Source organism: Homalodisca vitripennis, chromosome 4 (assembly GCF_021130785.1).
Source record: "Homalodisca vitripennis isolate AUS2020 chromosome 4, UT_GWSS_2.1, whole genome shotgun sequence".
In the NCBI taxonomy this organism is placed as follows: Eukaryota; Metazoa; Arthropoda; class Insecta; order Hemiptera; family Cicadellidae; genus Homalodisca; species Homalodisca vitripennis.
The window spans coordinates 70634136-70652415 of NC_060210.1; the positions used below are offsets into that span (position 1 = coordinate 70634136).

An 18280-nucleotide genomic window follows, 5' to 3' on the forward strand; every position below is an offset into this window, starting at 1 on the left:
CATATTGGTCTATCTATTTATTTTATCATTCCACTTCTCATGTTCATGTCATGCCATGCTAACTAACTTTGTAGTTTACATTGTTACACCCAGAGTTTTACTGTTAATCAAAAAGTGCTATCCTTTAGATCAGTGGTTATTGAATGTATATAATACATTTTTGACACTGATATAAAACTAAGATTTTGAATAGAGGAGTATCATATAAACTTATATATATATATATTAAAACTGAACTAAAGTCTCACATTCAAATTTTTGAATCCTATTAAAAAACTTTATTTACATTACCTGAAATAGAGTGATGTCAAGTAGCTATAATGAATACTTTACCTTGTAATTTAGCTTCAAAAGCATCCTTTGAAAGGGCCGGAGAGATGCTGTAATGAATAGGATTCTTGCTGGCCCGTATGTAGAGGAATGTGGAGCGGATCCAGTCCATGGCCACAGCCACATCTGAGATGGTGCCTAACAGAATCTCAGCATTGAGGTGATCTGCCAGATATTTGTGTAGACAACTCTCAACTAGTTCCTTTCCACCCACCATCTTCTCATACTTTGTCTGTGCAACAACAGATTTATCTTATTAAAACTGTTCACTCACATTGCACTATTGGAAGAAAATTAACACAATTGATGTGATCTGCCAGATATTTGTGTAGACAACTCTCAACTAGTTCCTTTCCACCCACCATCATCTCATACTTTGTCTGTGCAACAACAGATTTATCTTATTAAAACTGTTCACTCACATTGCACTATTGGAAGAAAATTAACACAATTGATGTGATCTGCCAGATATTTGTGTAGACAACTCTCAACTAGTTCCTTTCCACCCACCATCTTCTCATACTTTGTCTGTGCAACAACAGATTTATCTTATTAAAAACTGTTCACTCACATTGCACTATTGGAAGAAAATTAACACAATTGATGTGATCTGCCAGATATTTGTGTAGACAACTCTCAACTAGTTCCTTTCCACCCACCATCTTCTCATACTTTGTCTGTGCAACAACAGATTTATCTTATTAAAACTGTTCACTCACATTGCACTATTGGAAGAAAATTAACACAATTGATGTGATCTGCCAGATATTTGTGTAGACAACTCTCAACTAGTTCCTTTCCACCCACCATCTTCTCATACTTTGTCTGTGCAACAACAGATTTATCTTATTAAAACTGTTCACTCACATTGCACTATTGGAAGAAAATTAACACAATTGATGTGATCTGCCAGATATTTGTGTAGACCAACTCTCAACTAGTTCCTTTCCACCCACCATCTTCTCATACTTTGTCTGTGCAACAACAGATTTTATCTTATTAAAACTGTTCACTCACATTGCACTATTGGAAGAAAAATTAACACAATTGATGTGATCTGCCAGATATTTGTGTAGACAACTCTCAACTAGTTCCTTTCCACCCACCATCTTCTCATACTTTGTCTGTGCAACAACAGAATTTGTTAGACAACTCTCAACTAGTTCCTGGAAGAAAATTAACACAATTGATGTGATCTGCCAGATATTTGTGTAGACAACTCTCAACTAGTTCCTTTCCACCCACCATCTTCTCATACTTTGTCTGTGCAACAACAGATTTATCTTATTAAAACTGTTCACTCACATTGCAATATTGGAAGAAAATTAACACAATTGATGTGCAACACACTTGCTAACATATTGTACACAACACACAAAAAACTTATGCTGGATTCTAATGTTCAATAATACACATAAAAACTCCTAGAGGTACATAGTTTGTAGTGAAAGAGGGGAGGAAAGCTCTAAAACTCTAAAACATTAGTTGTAATGTTAGTGCTAGTTGTAACACAAGTAATGCAAACTATCTTACTATACTTCATTATGTGACTCATGAAATAACTGTAATTTTATTCAAACTGCTACATTTGTATTTTTATTTTTATTTATTTGTTGTAGTAATGTAGTTTCCTAAAGTGTTTAAAATCCTACTATCGGCCATCGACTAGAATCTTATAGACATGTTATATTTGTTTTTATCACATATTAAAAAAATAAGTGTTATCTGCAGATTATCCATGCAGAATATGTGTATGTAAAGAAAAGTCTGAGACATAATTTAGCACTAAATTATGAATGAAATGTATTGATAACAAACCTTAGTAGAGTTTTTGGTCATGATGACAGCAGTAGCTGTGGTGTCAAACTGAGGACGTCCCGCTCTGCCCATCATCTGCAGTATCTGGCCCTCAGGGTACTCCTGCATTACTCCTCCCATGTAGTACTGAGTCGACTTGATTATAACTAAGTGGGCTGGCAGATTCACGCCCATTGCTGGCACACGACACAACACGACAATCATAACACATACAAGTACAGTTTTCTACAGTACTATTCTAATACCTAAATACTAAGTAACACTAAATAAGACAGTCCTTATTTTTCATTTTATGGATTGTTCTTCACAATTTCATTTGGAGATAAAAGTTTCTCTTAGACCTTTTTAAATATTTTGATATGACTGTTCTAAATTTTGGAATAAAATTATTAGTTTTTGTTTATAATATAAAGGTTTTTAATTTAATAAAATTACAGTACAGTAAGAAAAAAGAAATAATTGGCTGAGCATTAGCGAAGCCTATCACTCAAGAGAGTAGAAAAATTGTATTTCTGTCTGTCTGTATATTTGCTGTATGTCGCACAATATCTAGAAAAAATCTGACATATAGACTTTTTATTTCATTCATTCATTTCAATTTTCATTTTTTATATAAGCAACACTGAGTTTGATGATGCTGCTTGTCACTCAATAAGATGCGGCTGAGCGTTAGCAAATATTTTTACGTTTATCTTATGGCTGAACATGATGGAAACAAAAAATAGTAGAATAAATATATTGAGAACTATCTTATGAGATTTTAACATTTGCCATTTTTATTCATAGAGTAAAAAGGAAACATTATTGTTTTGAATGGTCAATGTTAAAAGTCAGTACTAAGGTATTGTACTGTATTGTGTGGTTGTACCTGTTGTGTAAAACTGTTTTAACTCTCTAACTTCTGGTTATTTTTATTAAAACCTAATTATGGTTTAAATAGTTAAACAAGCATACTCTGATCCCGTCAACTTCCACTCAAGCAATCCACCGTTAAAATTGAGGTGGTTCCTCCTGCTAGCTTTACCGAAGATCAGAGACTCTCATAAGTGTACACAACACCGCAAAAGTCCCTAACACCAGGCACAAGAATCAAACCCGCAAATCTACGGCCAAATACCACATCCGGTGTAGTGCCTTAGACCACACAGCCATCCTGACTTGATATCTTGAGTTTGCAGATAGCTCACGCACGATTTTGTTCCATCAGCGCTCACTCACTTATGTCTAGTATGTTGCGATTATAACTCATAACATGTATTCACACAAAACAGGATCCAGTGGTGTGAATGAGTCGTTGGGTTAAATCACATGAAGGAAATCTCTGGTAGGAGGAGTAAGTAATACCTTGCTTGAAGCATGCTCGTTACTATACTGAAACACAAGTGAGATATATTGAATTGAAACCACTCACCCAACGTGCTGGTAGCAATCAGTACAGGGAGAGTGCCACAACGAAACAACTCAGCAATACTAGCCCGATCTTCAACTGCCATGCCAGCATGATGACAGCCTATTCCTCTCAAAAGGTATTCTGGCAGACATAAACAATCATAATTTTTATTGGCTACTATCAAACCTATAAAAAATATTACAGTATAATATTAAAATTTATTTATAACTCACAAAAAACAGGGAGTTATTTTTTAACTTATCAATAATTAAGAATAATAGTTTAGAAATTCTTTACAGCTTCTGATCAACCTAACCTCCAAAAGGTACCATGCCAGTATGATGGCAACCTATTATTTATCATAAAATATTCAGAAATAATTCTGAAAATGTTATTACTATCATAACAATAATAATAATAATATTCTTTATTTGCCATTAAAATGTACAACATTATTGACAAAGTCATGGTATACAACTTATTAATACAGCTAAGTCATTAAGTACAAAAAAGTAACAAAATGAAAATTGATTCAAAAGTTCATCAACAAATCGTTAATGATTAAAAATCCATATTTCTGAAGGTTAAGAATTTGTTGAAATCGTAAAATGGATTCTTCATCAACCAGGAATAGAACTTATTATGAAATATATCAGAGGGATATAAGTAAATCTTTTTCTCCAAAAAGTTATAAACTCAAAGATAATACAACATGACTTAGGATTTTGCTTAAACGAAAGAGTTCAACTTCAGCATTGTTTCGATTACGAGCGTTGTGTTCATAAATTTTGTGTGTTAGTATACAATCGAGTATACTGTAAAAATTGAGTATTACAGTATAATATATAATATTTATTTTCCATTTACAAAGCTAAACTAAGTTGTTCTAGAAGCTGACCATTATTATCAGACATGTAATAGTAAACAATATTCAATGTGAACACTCATAGAGCATATCTTTAGTAAACAATTTGTTATACAAAAACAAAAATAATTCCTTCATCCTACCTTCTTGGATTCAGAATCACCATTAATAACATAGAGATACTGAAAATAATCCAAGCCCTCTCAGAGACCATTTCTGATACTTGTAGTATGACGAAAGTAGGCCATTACCTATCTCAGCTCTCTTCTTTCTTTATCCTACTTTCTACAAGATAACAAGATTCAGTTGGTATTATCATGACTTAAGATCCTGCATGGATACTCAGATTTTTTCAAAATTTATTCATCATGAACAGTTGAGCTCAGAAATTGCCATGGCCAAGGAATTCTCAGTTAGGAGGAACTGGGTCAAGTATACTATTGTTTTGTCAATTTCGTATGTAAATTTAATGGTAAGGTGAGAAAATGAATTTAGGGTCGAGATAAAGTTTTGTAGGTTTTCATTTTTATTAAATATTACGAAGATATCATCAACATATCTTATCCACTTTCTTGGGAAATATTTCATTTTTGTTTTAGCCGTAGTTTCAAAATAACTCATAAATATATTTGCAATGAAGCATGAAAGAGGATTTCCCATTGCTGTACCATCGATTTGAGTGTAGTATGACTCTTTAAATTGAAAAGTATTATGATTCATACACAGGTTTATTAACATGGAATATTCATCAACTATTTCTTTTTGTAAATTTATGGAAGTCAACCAATTCAATATTATTTCCATTGTATCTCTAATTGGAACATTAGGATACAGTGAAACTATGTCACAGGATATTAGATATTCGTCTTCTTCTATAACAATGTCTTTAATTGATTATACGAAATTGAACAAAACAATAGTATACCATTTTTAGATGTTTAGTAATTAGAAACCAATCAAAATTTGAATTTGACATTTACAGGAAACCGACGCATATAAATAGATTTATTGTCAACAAATCTAACCATCCACCTCAACAAAAAAGAGCTAGTTTCAACTCAATGATTTACAGACTTTTGAATACTCCACTATCTATCGATAATTACAACAAAGATATTGTTATTTTTAACGGTTACACCACACAACTTATTGACAACATACTTCACAAATCAATCAAAAGAAAATTAAGAAAATCTAGAACAACATTACTACCACTTAAAGATAATAAACAAGAATTCATCTATACAACATACAGTAACATTTCAAATCAATTGCTGAAAATCTTTAAAAAGCATACAAACAAATCTATCACTTATAAAACAAACAACAAATTATCACAAATATTAGGAAATCCCAAAGACAAAACCAAATTCGAAAACAAATCAGGAATTTATGAAATTAAATGCAACGACTGTGATAAATTGCACATTGGCCAAACTAAAAGGAACATTAAGACACGATTCAAAGAACACTTTGCACATATAAAATATGGAAGAAATGAAAAATCTGCTGTGGTGAATCACTGTATTGAATCTGGACACACCATCTCTAATGAAAATTTACGATTATGAAAAGAAGTTACTAACACAATATACTTAAATGCTTGGGAAACATTTTACATTAACACAAATCAAGAAAAACTTATCGATAATGAAGACGGACCAATTCAAAATTCAGTTTTACTCTCATCTCAATTTATAAAAAAATTAAAATTTAATTCTAATTAAATATTTTATACTGGCTAACCGTACATCCAAATTGTTTACCATATGTTATTATAAAATTAATTATTATTACAAAAATGTAAACATTTGATAATTTGTGAAGTGCCTGATGATGGAATCTTTGATTCAGAAAGGCCTTGCACAAAATAAAAAGTGATATTGGAAAATGTTGTATTCCTTTATATTAGTGATACTACAATAAACCGTTTTTCCAATCTCCAAGATTCTACATAAATCTATAGTAGTAGCCCCCACAATCACAAGGACTAGTTTATGTACTGTCCTGTAAGCACTGAGTATTGAAAAGGACATCTTATGCCTGATGTGTTCTTGCAGCAGCACATTCACTAATAGTTAGCAACTATAAAAGAGCAATGAACACCTCTGCTAGCTAACTAAAAAAAACCATCATACATAGGCCAAAAATTCAAAAACCTTCCAGACTACCTCTATAACCTAACAGGTGAGAGACAATCCAACATGGCAGACACCCATCATTCTACATGAGTGGTCCAGTTTTAAAGTGTGATTTAAGTGGGAAATTCAACAAAATGCCTACTTTTCTTCACAACAAACACAACCTTTAAAATTTAAGTCCATTTATTTACAAAAAACCTACACTTAGAAGAACTTGAGAATACTTTATTCAAGGAACAAAAATTTCAAGCTACTTAAATTAATCAATCTTAAGCATAAACGTTCACTACAAGACAATTATTTATCATTATTAACCCTTTGAGTGCCAAGTATTTTTTGAGTGGGTATACTGAAAAGTGCCAGGTATTTTTCTAGTGGGGTTGTACCTAAAAGTGCGAGCCCTTTTTCAGGCATTTTGCAAGGTTTTAGTAAAAAATTCACAGTTCGATTATTTAATAAGCTATCAACATGATTCTTTTTTTATTTTTCTCTGAAAACTCTGTTTAATTAACAAAAAATAACAAAGTTACCATAACACTAAATTTAGGAATACCAAAAATGGACTTACCTAAAGAAAATTAAAAAATATACTTTAATTTCATTTTTCAACCAAATTATTATGACCAAAAAAATTCATATCCTTTTCTTAGTCCATATCACTGGAAAGTGTATGCAATTGTCTGTAAATCTTGAACAATTTATATTATTATCTTCAATAATGAGTAAGTTATACAACTTTTAAGAAACTATTGTCACATTGTTTCTGGTAGCTATGGCAAACAAAAATGATTATATGTGAGTTTCATAATTTAAAGTTTGATCGGAAGTGTACTATAACAATTTATTTTGAAAAGAACAATTCTTCACAAACATTTCAATATGATATTATTTAAAAATATTAAAGGTTACAATTTTTAGTGACTTTTTCCCGAACGTCCAGTAAAATCGGACGTCGGCACTTTTCGGCCAACTTTTGTCGTACGGTAAAATCAGACGTTGGCACTTTTCAGCCAACTTTTGTCGTCCGGTAAAATCGGACGTTGGCACTCAAAGGGTTAATGATATCTGCAAAATATTTAATTTATACCATGAATGCACAAGTCTATAAAAATTAGACATACCATATGGAACAGTACACGCATCATACGGTGACCTACTTTGAAACTGTGTGGTAATATATCAATGTATGAACTACACAGACAAGTAGTCGCGAAGTGCTAACAACAACATCGCTGACTGTGCAAACATCAGCAAACTCCTCACTTGACCTACCATACTGCTGCTGACTATGCAACTGACAACGGCACCAACACTCGGCTGTTATTTATCTACATCTGACTTCCATCACCTATCTAGTTTAGGCTGTCTGGATCTTTCTACTTGACAAGGAACTAGATTACTCCTCAAAATCAAACAAAATTGTTCACTTCTTTTTATTAATTAAGTATTAATACAATATTTTATTCATCATGACAACAGCAATCAGTCAAAGCTAGAATAAAAATCTGTATACCATTTTACTCATCAGGACAACAGCAATCAGCCAAAGCCAGAATACAAAACTGTTTACCATTTTATTCGTCAGGACAACAGCAATCAGTCAAAGCTAGAATAAAAAACTGTTTACCATTTTATTCATCAGGACAACAGCAATCAGCCAAAGCTAGAATAAAAAACTGTTTTATCCTCATTTTCAATATTTACTTTAAAATCTGTTATACTACTACACATCTGCCAACATAAATATAAATATACAGACCAATCTTAGAATTTTGATATATTCCATTTTCTCTAATATGGCAGTAAAATTCAATAAAGGCGACAAGGTGTTTGCTAAGGTAAGAGGCTTTCCTTACTGGCCTGCCATAATTGACAATGTATCTTTCACAGAAAAACAACAAGCAAAATACGAAGTAATTTTCTTTGGGACCCAAGAGACAGCCACTGTAAATGATAAAGATGCTTGTTTGTATTCTGAATACAAACACATACATGGAAGACCAAAGCTTGACAATTTCAGAAATAAAAAACTCAATCAAGCCCTGAAGGAAGCAGAGACAAATGAATCAGCTGAAGCAAGTGACATGAAAGAACAAGATGAAGATATTGTCTTAAATAAAAGTGATGCACTAAAAACATCTGTAAAACGTCTTGAAGAAAGCTTAACAGAAGAAAATCTATTAAAAGGCTCAGAAAATGATGAAGAAAAACTAAAATTGGCTGCCAAAATTGGAACAGCATTATTGGAGGAAAACAATTTACTGAAGAGACAAAAATTTGAACTAGAAACGAAACTAACGTTTGCTGAGGAAAAGGCAGAGGGACTTGAAAGATAAAAAGAAATATGTGCTCTAAAAATTGAAGAACTTTTATACCAGCTACAAGAAATACATAATAATTCGGAGAAGGAAAAATAGATACGTACAGAAATGCAACAGATATTTGAGGAAAATGACAGAAAACAAAATCAAATAATCAATGACTATATACATGAAATTGACACCTTGGAGAAAAGCATCAATGTTTTGCAAAGAAACCTAAAAGAACATATAACCACAGACAACAAATCTACAAGCTATACAAACTTGGGAACTCAAACTGACCAAAACATGAGTACTCCTACTCATATGCCTGAAAACACAACAGTTTTTATTGAGCTAGCGGAAGTGAAGTCAAAACAACATCTTCTGGAGGAAGACATTAAAACCTTAAAAGCTGAAGTAGCAAAAGGTAAGTTACTCTGTGAAGAAGCTCCAATGACCCCATTGGCAAAAAAACAAACTGCCTCAAAAAAACCATCCTCACAAACCCATGCTCAGACCCAACTACAGACACATAATACACCCTTATCTCAAAAAGTAAATATATCCCCAATCAGAACAAACAGGAAAAACAAATTTAGTGTTTCTCTACAAGTGGCTAAAAGTAAATACAAACAAAATTTAAAGAAAAGCCTAAATACTCCTCTTGTAGAAATCAGTGAAACAATTAAAGAGTTTGGCACTTTCCGAGTTCAAAACAGCCCACCATTTACAGCAAAATTACTCAAAAAGAATCAAACATATGAAGATCTTTTAAATAAACACTTGGAAGAAGTTACTGGAAGAGGATCTAGTGGTTTTTCTCCTGAAAATGACCACTCTTTTTTAGGAGTAAAACTAAAGAAAATAATACACCTATAGTAAGAGCTACAAGGATCTTCCACCAGAATGTAGATCGAATAGGTAAGAAAGTGGACCGACTTAATCATCTTTTAAACATGACTCACCCTGATATTCTAGTCTTAACTGAGCATGGACTTGATCCAACGACAATAAAAAGTACTAAACTTATGGACTACAACCGTGTAACGGCATATGGGAGGGATTACCACCGAAAGGGCGGAGTTGCAATTTACAAAGAGTGAGAAACTTGATAACCATGTAGAAAGTCTTGACATAGAAGGACACAGTGAAGAACTTATCTATGAGATGGCTGGGATAAAACTTCTTTCCGATAAAGATTTACCTCTTCTTATTCTTGGAATTTATCGTCCGCCCAGCACTCCTACACTTGATTCTCTGGCACTGATCGGGAATGCGCTTGACACAATTCTTTGTGGTGACAATAGTGTTGTAGTTATTGTTGGTGACCTAAATGCTAACATCTTGGACCCAACAAATAACGATACAATACGGTTGCAAGAATTTTTAACATCATACGACATCCATAGGGTTGAACTGCCACCCACAAGAATGACCCCAACCTCAATTTCTTCCATTGATGTAGTCTGCATCAATACTAATATGGACAGAGTCAAAGTTGATGTGGTGAATACCTGCATATCTGACCATACTGGGCAGCTAACTACCATTTCAATTCCTTCCAAAATTAAAAAGCCGTCAACTTTAATTCGCAGACACTTTAATACAAGAAATCTGACAAACCTCAAACAAATACTGGATGCTCAAACTCGGGAAATTTTATTTCAAGCTGTTCATGCCCAAACTGCATATAAATACTTTAGCGAAATATTAGCAGATGCTTTAAATATAGCCTGTCCTCCTGTATCATCACGCAACAGACCTTTAAGAACTCCTAAACCAGAGAGGCACAATCTTGAAGCTGAAGAATTAAGAAAACAGTTTATTGAAGCTCAAGAACTGTATGTTTTAAATGGGAATGAGGCTGATCGGCTTGAGATGATACAACGAAAGAAGACCTATGATTTGAAACTTCGCAGCTTAAGAAGGCAAGCTAATGAGTATTTTGTAGCACAATCAACGAACAAAACCAAAGCTATATGGAAAGTTGTGAACAGTGAGAGAGTGTCAAGAAAAGATATTGGTGAAATGAAGTGGAAGAGAAATACTGAAGGAGGGACAACTGAAGAGCCTAGAAAAGTGTCTGAGCTCTTTAATGAATATTTTACAAGTATAGCTGAAGAGACCTTAAAAGTGAATTGTCTTCATCACTTCCTCTTATGCTCTACATCTAGCTCAACCTGACCACCCTCTTTCAACGTTTCAGCCTACTACTGGGGAAGAAATTCTCAAGATAATCAACTCGATGAAGACCTCATCTGCAGCTGGAATTGATGACATCACTTCACAACTTTTCAAATTCTGTGCTTCTGAATTAACTCATCCTCTAACAGAGGTTGTAAATAAATCTCTATCTCAAGGAATTTTCCCAGACGAGCTCAAAATTTCCAAAACATATCCACTACACAAACAAGGAAAGAAACATGAAATGAAAAACTTCAGGCCAATTTCCTTATTACCTACAGCCTCAAAAGTTATTGAGAAAGTTGTATTAATACGACTTTTTCATCACCTACAACTGAATAATCTTTTACCTGCTGGACAGCATGGCTTTTTACCAGAAAAATCAACATTGACTGCTCTTACAGAACTTGTAGAAAAAATTATTGACTGCATCGAAGCTGGAAACACGGTTAATAGCACATTTTTGGATCTTAACAAAGCATTTGATTGCCTTCACCACAGTTTAATTTTAACAAAACTTGACAGGCTAGGAATCAAAGACACTGCACTTCAATGGTTTCATAGCTATCTAAGTGAACGAAGACAAATAGTAGAACTGAAACAGACTATTAATGGAAGAACAGTAAATATAAAATCTGCTTTACGAGAAGTAAAAAGAGGAGTCCCCCAAGGGTCTGTGTTGGGACCAGTCTTGTTCGTTCTGTTCACTTGCGACCTCTCCACATTCATGGAACCTTACAGTCAGACAATCATGTATGCTGATGACACTGTGCTGCTATCCAACAACAAATCAGCTGAGGCTTTAGAAATAGCCTCATACATATCTGTCAGCATGGCTCATGATTACTGTATAGCAAACGACTTGGTCTTTAACGAAGAGAAGACAACACAGATGATTTTGGGTAAGCACAAGAACAAAGTCTCTGGAACACCCAAGATCGCAACAGTTGAACAAACGAAGCACCTTGGAATGATTCTTGACGACAAACTTTCATGGGACAGCCACATTGATTCTCTTTGCTTAAAACTCAACACCGCTTTGTATGTACTGAGAAGAACCATAGCAGTGAGTACAGAATTGACTACAAAGACAGTCTATCACTCGCTCTTCGAGTCTCATGTTAGATATGGAGTGATTCTATGGGGCAGCTCGTCCTCAAAGAACCTTCAGCGGATCCTACTCATTCAAAAGCGAGCAGTAAGAATCATGGCTTCCCTCCAACATCAAGATAGTTGTATAGAGGTATTTAAAACACTAAGAATATTGACAGTTGTGGCTATTTATATAATTGAAGTCATTGTACATGCCTCCAAACAAGGACTTACTAGAAATGATGATCTTCATGGCCTGCAAACAAGACATGCTCAAGACTTCAGCCTGGCAATACACAGGACATCTCTATTTTCCAAAAAACCATCATATGCAGGAGCGAAACTCTATAATCTACTCCCACCTAAGCTGAAAGAAGACAATCCTGAAATTCTAAAACGAAGCCTGAAGACCTGGTTGCTGAGAGAATCAATCTACAGCCTGGAAGAATTTGTGACATGCTGTAGAACATCCCAAGGAGAGACATGACCTTATGTATTACTTAGATTTAATTTTTTAATTTGTTTTATCGATTGTTGACCCTTATTCTGTACTTGATGTTCACGAATAAAGCCTACTGATTGATTGATTGATTGGTGACAAACTGAATAACTCGCTTTGAGAATTTCTTCTTAAGAAACCTGCCTAGACTACTGAAGAGTTTCTGGAATGTGCAAATGCAAGAACCACATGATGTTCAACATTTAAACACCAACTTTTAAATCACAACTATTATATTATAATTGTATTATAATAACTTTGTATTATAATCTGACAAACTACTGTTCTTAATAATCATGTAATAAAGTTACTTTGATTTTGACCAAAAAGTCTAATAATATTTATCATCAGACACCTTAAACAATCAGTGATTTCCAAAAGTTTGGAGAATACTTTGCTTCCCTGTATCAGGTTTTTGATCGAGATCAATTGCACAAAGTACTTGAGATAGTGAGATACTGCACGAACACTGGTGTTTGATCAAACATTTCAAGAGCCAAAATTCTTCCTATATTAATGGATGCTGTCAAATAATATGGTATAACAAGCCTACTATTCACTTAGATTACATCACTCATCATTGAATTCACTTAACAGGAAACCAGTAAACAAAAAGATTTGTTCTTGAGACATAGAATTATTTTTATATTCTTTTATCATATTATTTCCAACCAGTTTCTTTTATTATTATTATTACCTGAAACTTTGCCATCAGCCAACTGTGATGCTACTTTTTCTAATTTCATCTTCTGTTCAGGTGTAAATGTGTACGAGATTTCTTTTACTAGAACACCGCCAGTTTGAAGCACCCCTTTACGTGTAGAACAAAATACCTAGAAAGAAAATGAAAAGGGTTGAATTTATTTGTTGTAATTTAATTATTAATCAGTATCTTTATTGGCCTATTTATTTAGCAAATTCTTTGATCTTTTTTTAACAAACGAAAACCGTTGAGTTCATAAAGCACATCTAACCTTAGCAGCTGCCACTGAAATGGTTAATAATGAATACAGCTGGAAATTTTGTTATATTTTAATTTGCAGTTGTCTTTGTTCAAAATCCAACAATTTTAGAAAAAATGTTGCTGATCTACGTTTTATACTCAAAACATTTGAATAAAATTATGAGATGAGCCAATTTCTCTGATCATAGTGCTGCGATCGTTCATAACCATTTCTCCCATTTTGTTTCACATTTGCATCAGCTGTTGATGTACTGGGGCATCCAGAGCATCCATACTGTGGCATTCATCTTCAATATCTTCACAGCCATCTTATAAAGTTTATATCACTTGTAAACTCTTGTTTGACTCACTCACCATAGGCCTTTGTTAACATTTCCCACACTTTGTTATAGTTTATTTCATTTTTCACACAACATTTGAAACAAATTCTTTGATAAATTTTTTAAGTACACAAAAATTGTTAAGTTCATAAAACATGACTAACCATAGCAGCTACCACGGAAAAAGTGACCAATAAATACAACTGGAAATTTTTTTATACTTCAGGAGCATGAGTACCAATTTAACTTAAAAAATCTTGACAATCAGACTCTCCAGCCCACGAAACTTAAAGATCTCGTTTATATATGAGGTGTGATCAATAAATACGAGGAATGAACTTTTATAGCAGCAACTTCTGACACTACATCCATAAGATGTAATTTGCCTAGTAGCGTGATCTGTTGAGACAGGCAGCAACAAGTTTCAACATGTTGGAGCTTGTCAGTCAACTGCCAGAGCCGCTAGATTGCAGATTGCACTAACATTAAGTTTTGTTTTAAGTTGGAAAAGAATGCCAAAGAAGCTCATGAAATTTTTAAATCTGTGTATGGCAATAATGTGAGACTGTATAAGTGGTATGACTGATTTAAAAGCTAAATGAGTTGGTTGAAGACGAGCAGCATTTGGAAGGTCCATTGACCTCAAAAACATATGACAATGTGCGAAAAGTATAAACAATAATTCGTTCAAACAGGCGAATGACTATTCGAGAGCTATCGGAAGATCTTCACATTTCGTACAGTTCAGTTCACAGCATTTTAACCAATAATTTTCAAATGAGACAAGTGAGTGCAAAATTTCTTCCTACACTTTTGAGGGACGAGCAGTAGGAAAAAACAAACCAGAATTTGTTACATTATTTATATGTAGTGCAACAAATTAATTAAGTAATATTGTCTAATTTATCATTACAACATCGTCTGGTAAGTCCGATTTTATAAATTTAGCTCCAAAAGTATGTTATATAGCAATATAATATGTGATAGTAGCAAACGTGTAAAAGAAGACAGTGTGTAACAACTTTTGTTTAACCCTTTTAACCCCATTGTCCGTATTATACAGACGTTGTAAATATGGTGTCAACTCCTGACATCTACTTTTTATTATTTACTGACCACCTATTTTTACCAAATGCTCTGAATTCCACAAACTTTTGTAAAAATATGTATTGCATCGAAACATATTTCTTCATAAAGCTTTGACTGTGTATTTTGTCAGTCTGTGATTGAGAAGTTGCAATTCATCTCAGCTGACTGCTCACTGATTGTCGCATACAGCTGCATTTCACTATGTTGTGAATATTCCACTTTGTTTATTATTATTAGACTAAAACATTATAAAGCACAACAGTTAAATACTACATTGCTGCTAATTTTAATTGAAAATTAATTAAAGGAATCATTTGAAGTCTCTCGTAATTGAAAACACAAAAATTACTAACTAGTGTGGATGTGTGTAGTGACGATTTGAGTGATAGCTATCTTGACATTTCTGAAAACATATTTATTAATTATTTTATCAGAAATAACTTTGGTTTTATGTTAAGTACTATAAATTTCAAAGCTTGTGTTAAATTTACTTGCAAAAAACTTGGCAAAAATGAAAAATGACATATCGTTACAAAAATGTATGTTACTTAACTTCTGAATAAAATAGGCCAATAATTTTAGTTTCATAGAATAAGAATTAAGTTTAACATAACATAAATAGATATTGTGGATAAATATATATATATATATATATATATATATATATATATATATATATATATATATATATTTAATTTCAATAAACATTGAATCACAAAAAGTACTTGCTCCGCCGGGAGTCGAACCCGGATCTCTCACTTGCTGGGTTATATAAATATATATATATATATATATATATATATATATATATATATATATATATTTATTTATTTATATAAATATATATATAAATATATATTTATATATATATATATATATAAATATTTATATATATTTATTTATTTAAAAATAAAACATTTTCACAATATTATTTTTTTTTTTTTTTTTCATTTGTTTGTGAACTAAATTTAATAAGACGTAATACTAAAAAAATATTAAGCTTGATACCTTAAAAAATAAGATCCTAGCTATGAGTTTTTTTTTACAAAATACTTACATTTTATCCAAAAATGGCTTGGGATTTTTGGCACATCACTGATATGTTTCACAATAACCCTTGTAATAAGTAATACAATTCTAATAAGTAGCAACTCCTTATTTCTTTTAAACACACAGCAGTAAGAATCTGTATTTAATTTCATCGTAGCATAGAGATAAGGTTGCAGCTATCAAACCAAGAGGTCACAGTTTCAATTCCCAAGGATGTTAATAAAATTTGTAAAAGAGTATGGATTATTTTCCCTTAAAAAAGTTTATTGGGATTAAAATTCCATTAGTGTAAGAGGGAAGCCCCTCTCCCTTTATTATTATACTATGTTGTTCAATTATGTGGTTGTTATTTTGGAATTCTTGCTACATAATGAATTTTTTAAGCAATACAAGGAAAATATTCATAGTAATATTTACTTACCAAGGTAGGTTTACATTCTGAATATTCCATTATGATATGTTTCAGTTTGTAGCTCAAGCTGATGTCAAACAGAAAAGGAGACTGATTCTGAGAACACGGATATCCTCTCACAATTTTCTTCAAAGTAACTGGTCTCATCTCCTCGCCTATTCTGGAATTTTAAACTGATTTAAATATAATGTTTTTATTGTTTGATTTATAGTGTGAAAATTGTATACTACTATTTGTAGTGACATAATAAAACCTTTGCTATCGTGCCCTGTAATAGCAGACTATAATAGTAGCATTTCAGTTCTACACTTATAATTTGTGTTAATGTTATACTTTTCATCACAAATCAATTTCAGATCATACATCATATCTTATTCACACATTGGAATATATTCCCAATCTTCCATAATTAATTATTTATTATCCTAATGCTAAAAATATTTATTCTCCTATTATTATTACTCCACATGCTGCTTACTCACAAAGTATTTATACTCATGTACCTACTAGATAATTAACAGTACAAATAATAAATTACAATTATATACCATTTCATTTGTTATAAACTATTAAACTGTTACAAACTCAGAGTGGAACATTTATAAAACCAACAGATTACTGTGTTAATTTGATTCTAATGAAGCTTTTACCTGCTTGAGAGATAATATGTTATAGAATGAGATCTCTTAAAAGAAACGCAAGTACAAAGAAACAAATTTTAATTCTGTACTTTTTGTTTCTGAATGCAGATAGTTTTACTTTATACCAGTTTTTATTTATTTTCTTATCAGACAAATAACAACATAAAAGATGCCATAATTAATTTTCTTTCACAAAACACAACATTTTGTCAGTTCATTTACATTTTTTAGCTAGTTCTGGCCTGTATTTTTTGTTCAAAATTGTTCATAAGCTATGAATCTCTTAATAAAATATTTAGGACAGTTAAGAATCAAGGAATCATTGCAAATAGATTCAGTGTGTATGTTAGTGTGACATCGTGCTAGTGAAAGCAACTTCTGCTAGTGTTCAATAGATACAAATTATTTGCCAGCAAATAGCAAAAAGGGATAGACACTCTCTGGCACTGGTAAGTACACACTTGTAATATATGCCTGGCACTGGTAGAACATAACTTGAAAAATATGGCACTAAAAGGGTTAAAATAGTTCCTTACGACATAAGTTTATGTAAACGTTGTAATTTTTAGAAAGATTTGACAAAATTAAATATAAATTATTCTCTAATAATATTAGGGTTCATAGAAGCTACTGTAATAAAATATTTTGTAACACAATTTTGTAAGTAAACGAATTATTTTGATTTCTGAAGTTTTATATCAATTTGATGAGAGTTTATCTTACTTTTCGTAATTGGCTTGTATGTTCTGAGAGTCTCCAAGCCAAAGTGCGATGTCCTCAATGTTGGGTATTGTGGCAGACACAGCCATAAATCTCACTCTGAATGAGTCTGCTACAGTCTTCTGTATTGTTTTCATCCGACTGACAACCACTTCCAATACTGCTCCTCTCTTTTCTTCATTCAACAAATGAACCTTTAAAATAAAAATAATTTATAGCACATTAAGATATTATATATCCCTGTGCTATAAACACCTCATTTCTAGTAACATAATAACATGTGTTTTTTATAATAATATATATATATAATTTCAATAAATATTGAATCGCAAAAAGTACTTGCTCCGCCGGGATTCGAACCCGGATCTCTCACTTACCAGGTGAATGTGCTACCATTAACCATTACACCACAGAGCCCTCACTTTTTACGATTCAATTATTTTGTATTTGGCCGTTTCTTTC

At 32.5% G+C, this 18280-nt stretch overlaps 1 protein-coding gene across 1 annotated transcript in view; it reads right to left on the bottom strand.

Moving 5' to 3' along the window:
• Nucleotides 1–18280, bottom strand: part of LOC124361057 (probable ATP-dependent DNA helicase HFM1) — a 40079-nt gene that overhangs the window by 13308 nt on the left and 8491 nt on the right. Inside the window, exons 5-10 of the mRNA XM_046815093.1 lie at nt 17822–18012; nt 16467–16617; nt 13320–13455; nt 3560–3679; nt 2149–2324; nt 334–562 (exon numbers count right to left, since the gene is read on the bottom strand). Coding sequence (XP_046671049.1) covers nt 334–562; nt 2149–2324; nt 3560–3679; nt 13320–13455; nt 16467–16617; nt 17822–18012 — 1003 coding nt within the window. The remainder of the gene's footprint in view (nt 1–333; nt 563–2148; nt 2325–3559; nt 3680–13319; nt 13456–16466; nt 16618–17821; nt 18013–18280) is intronic.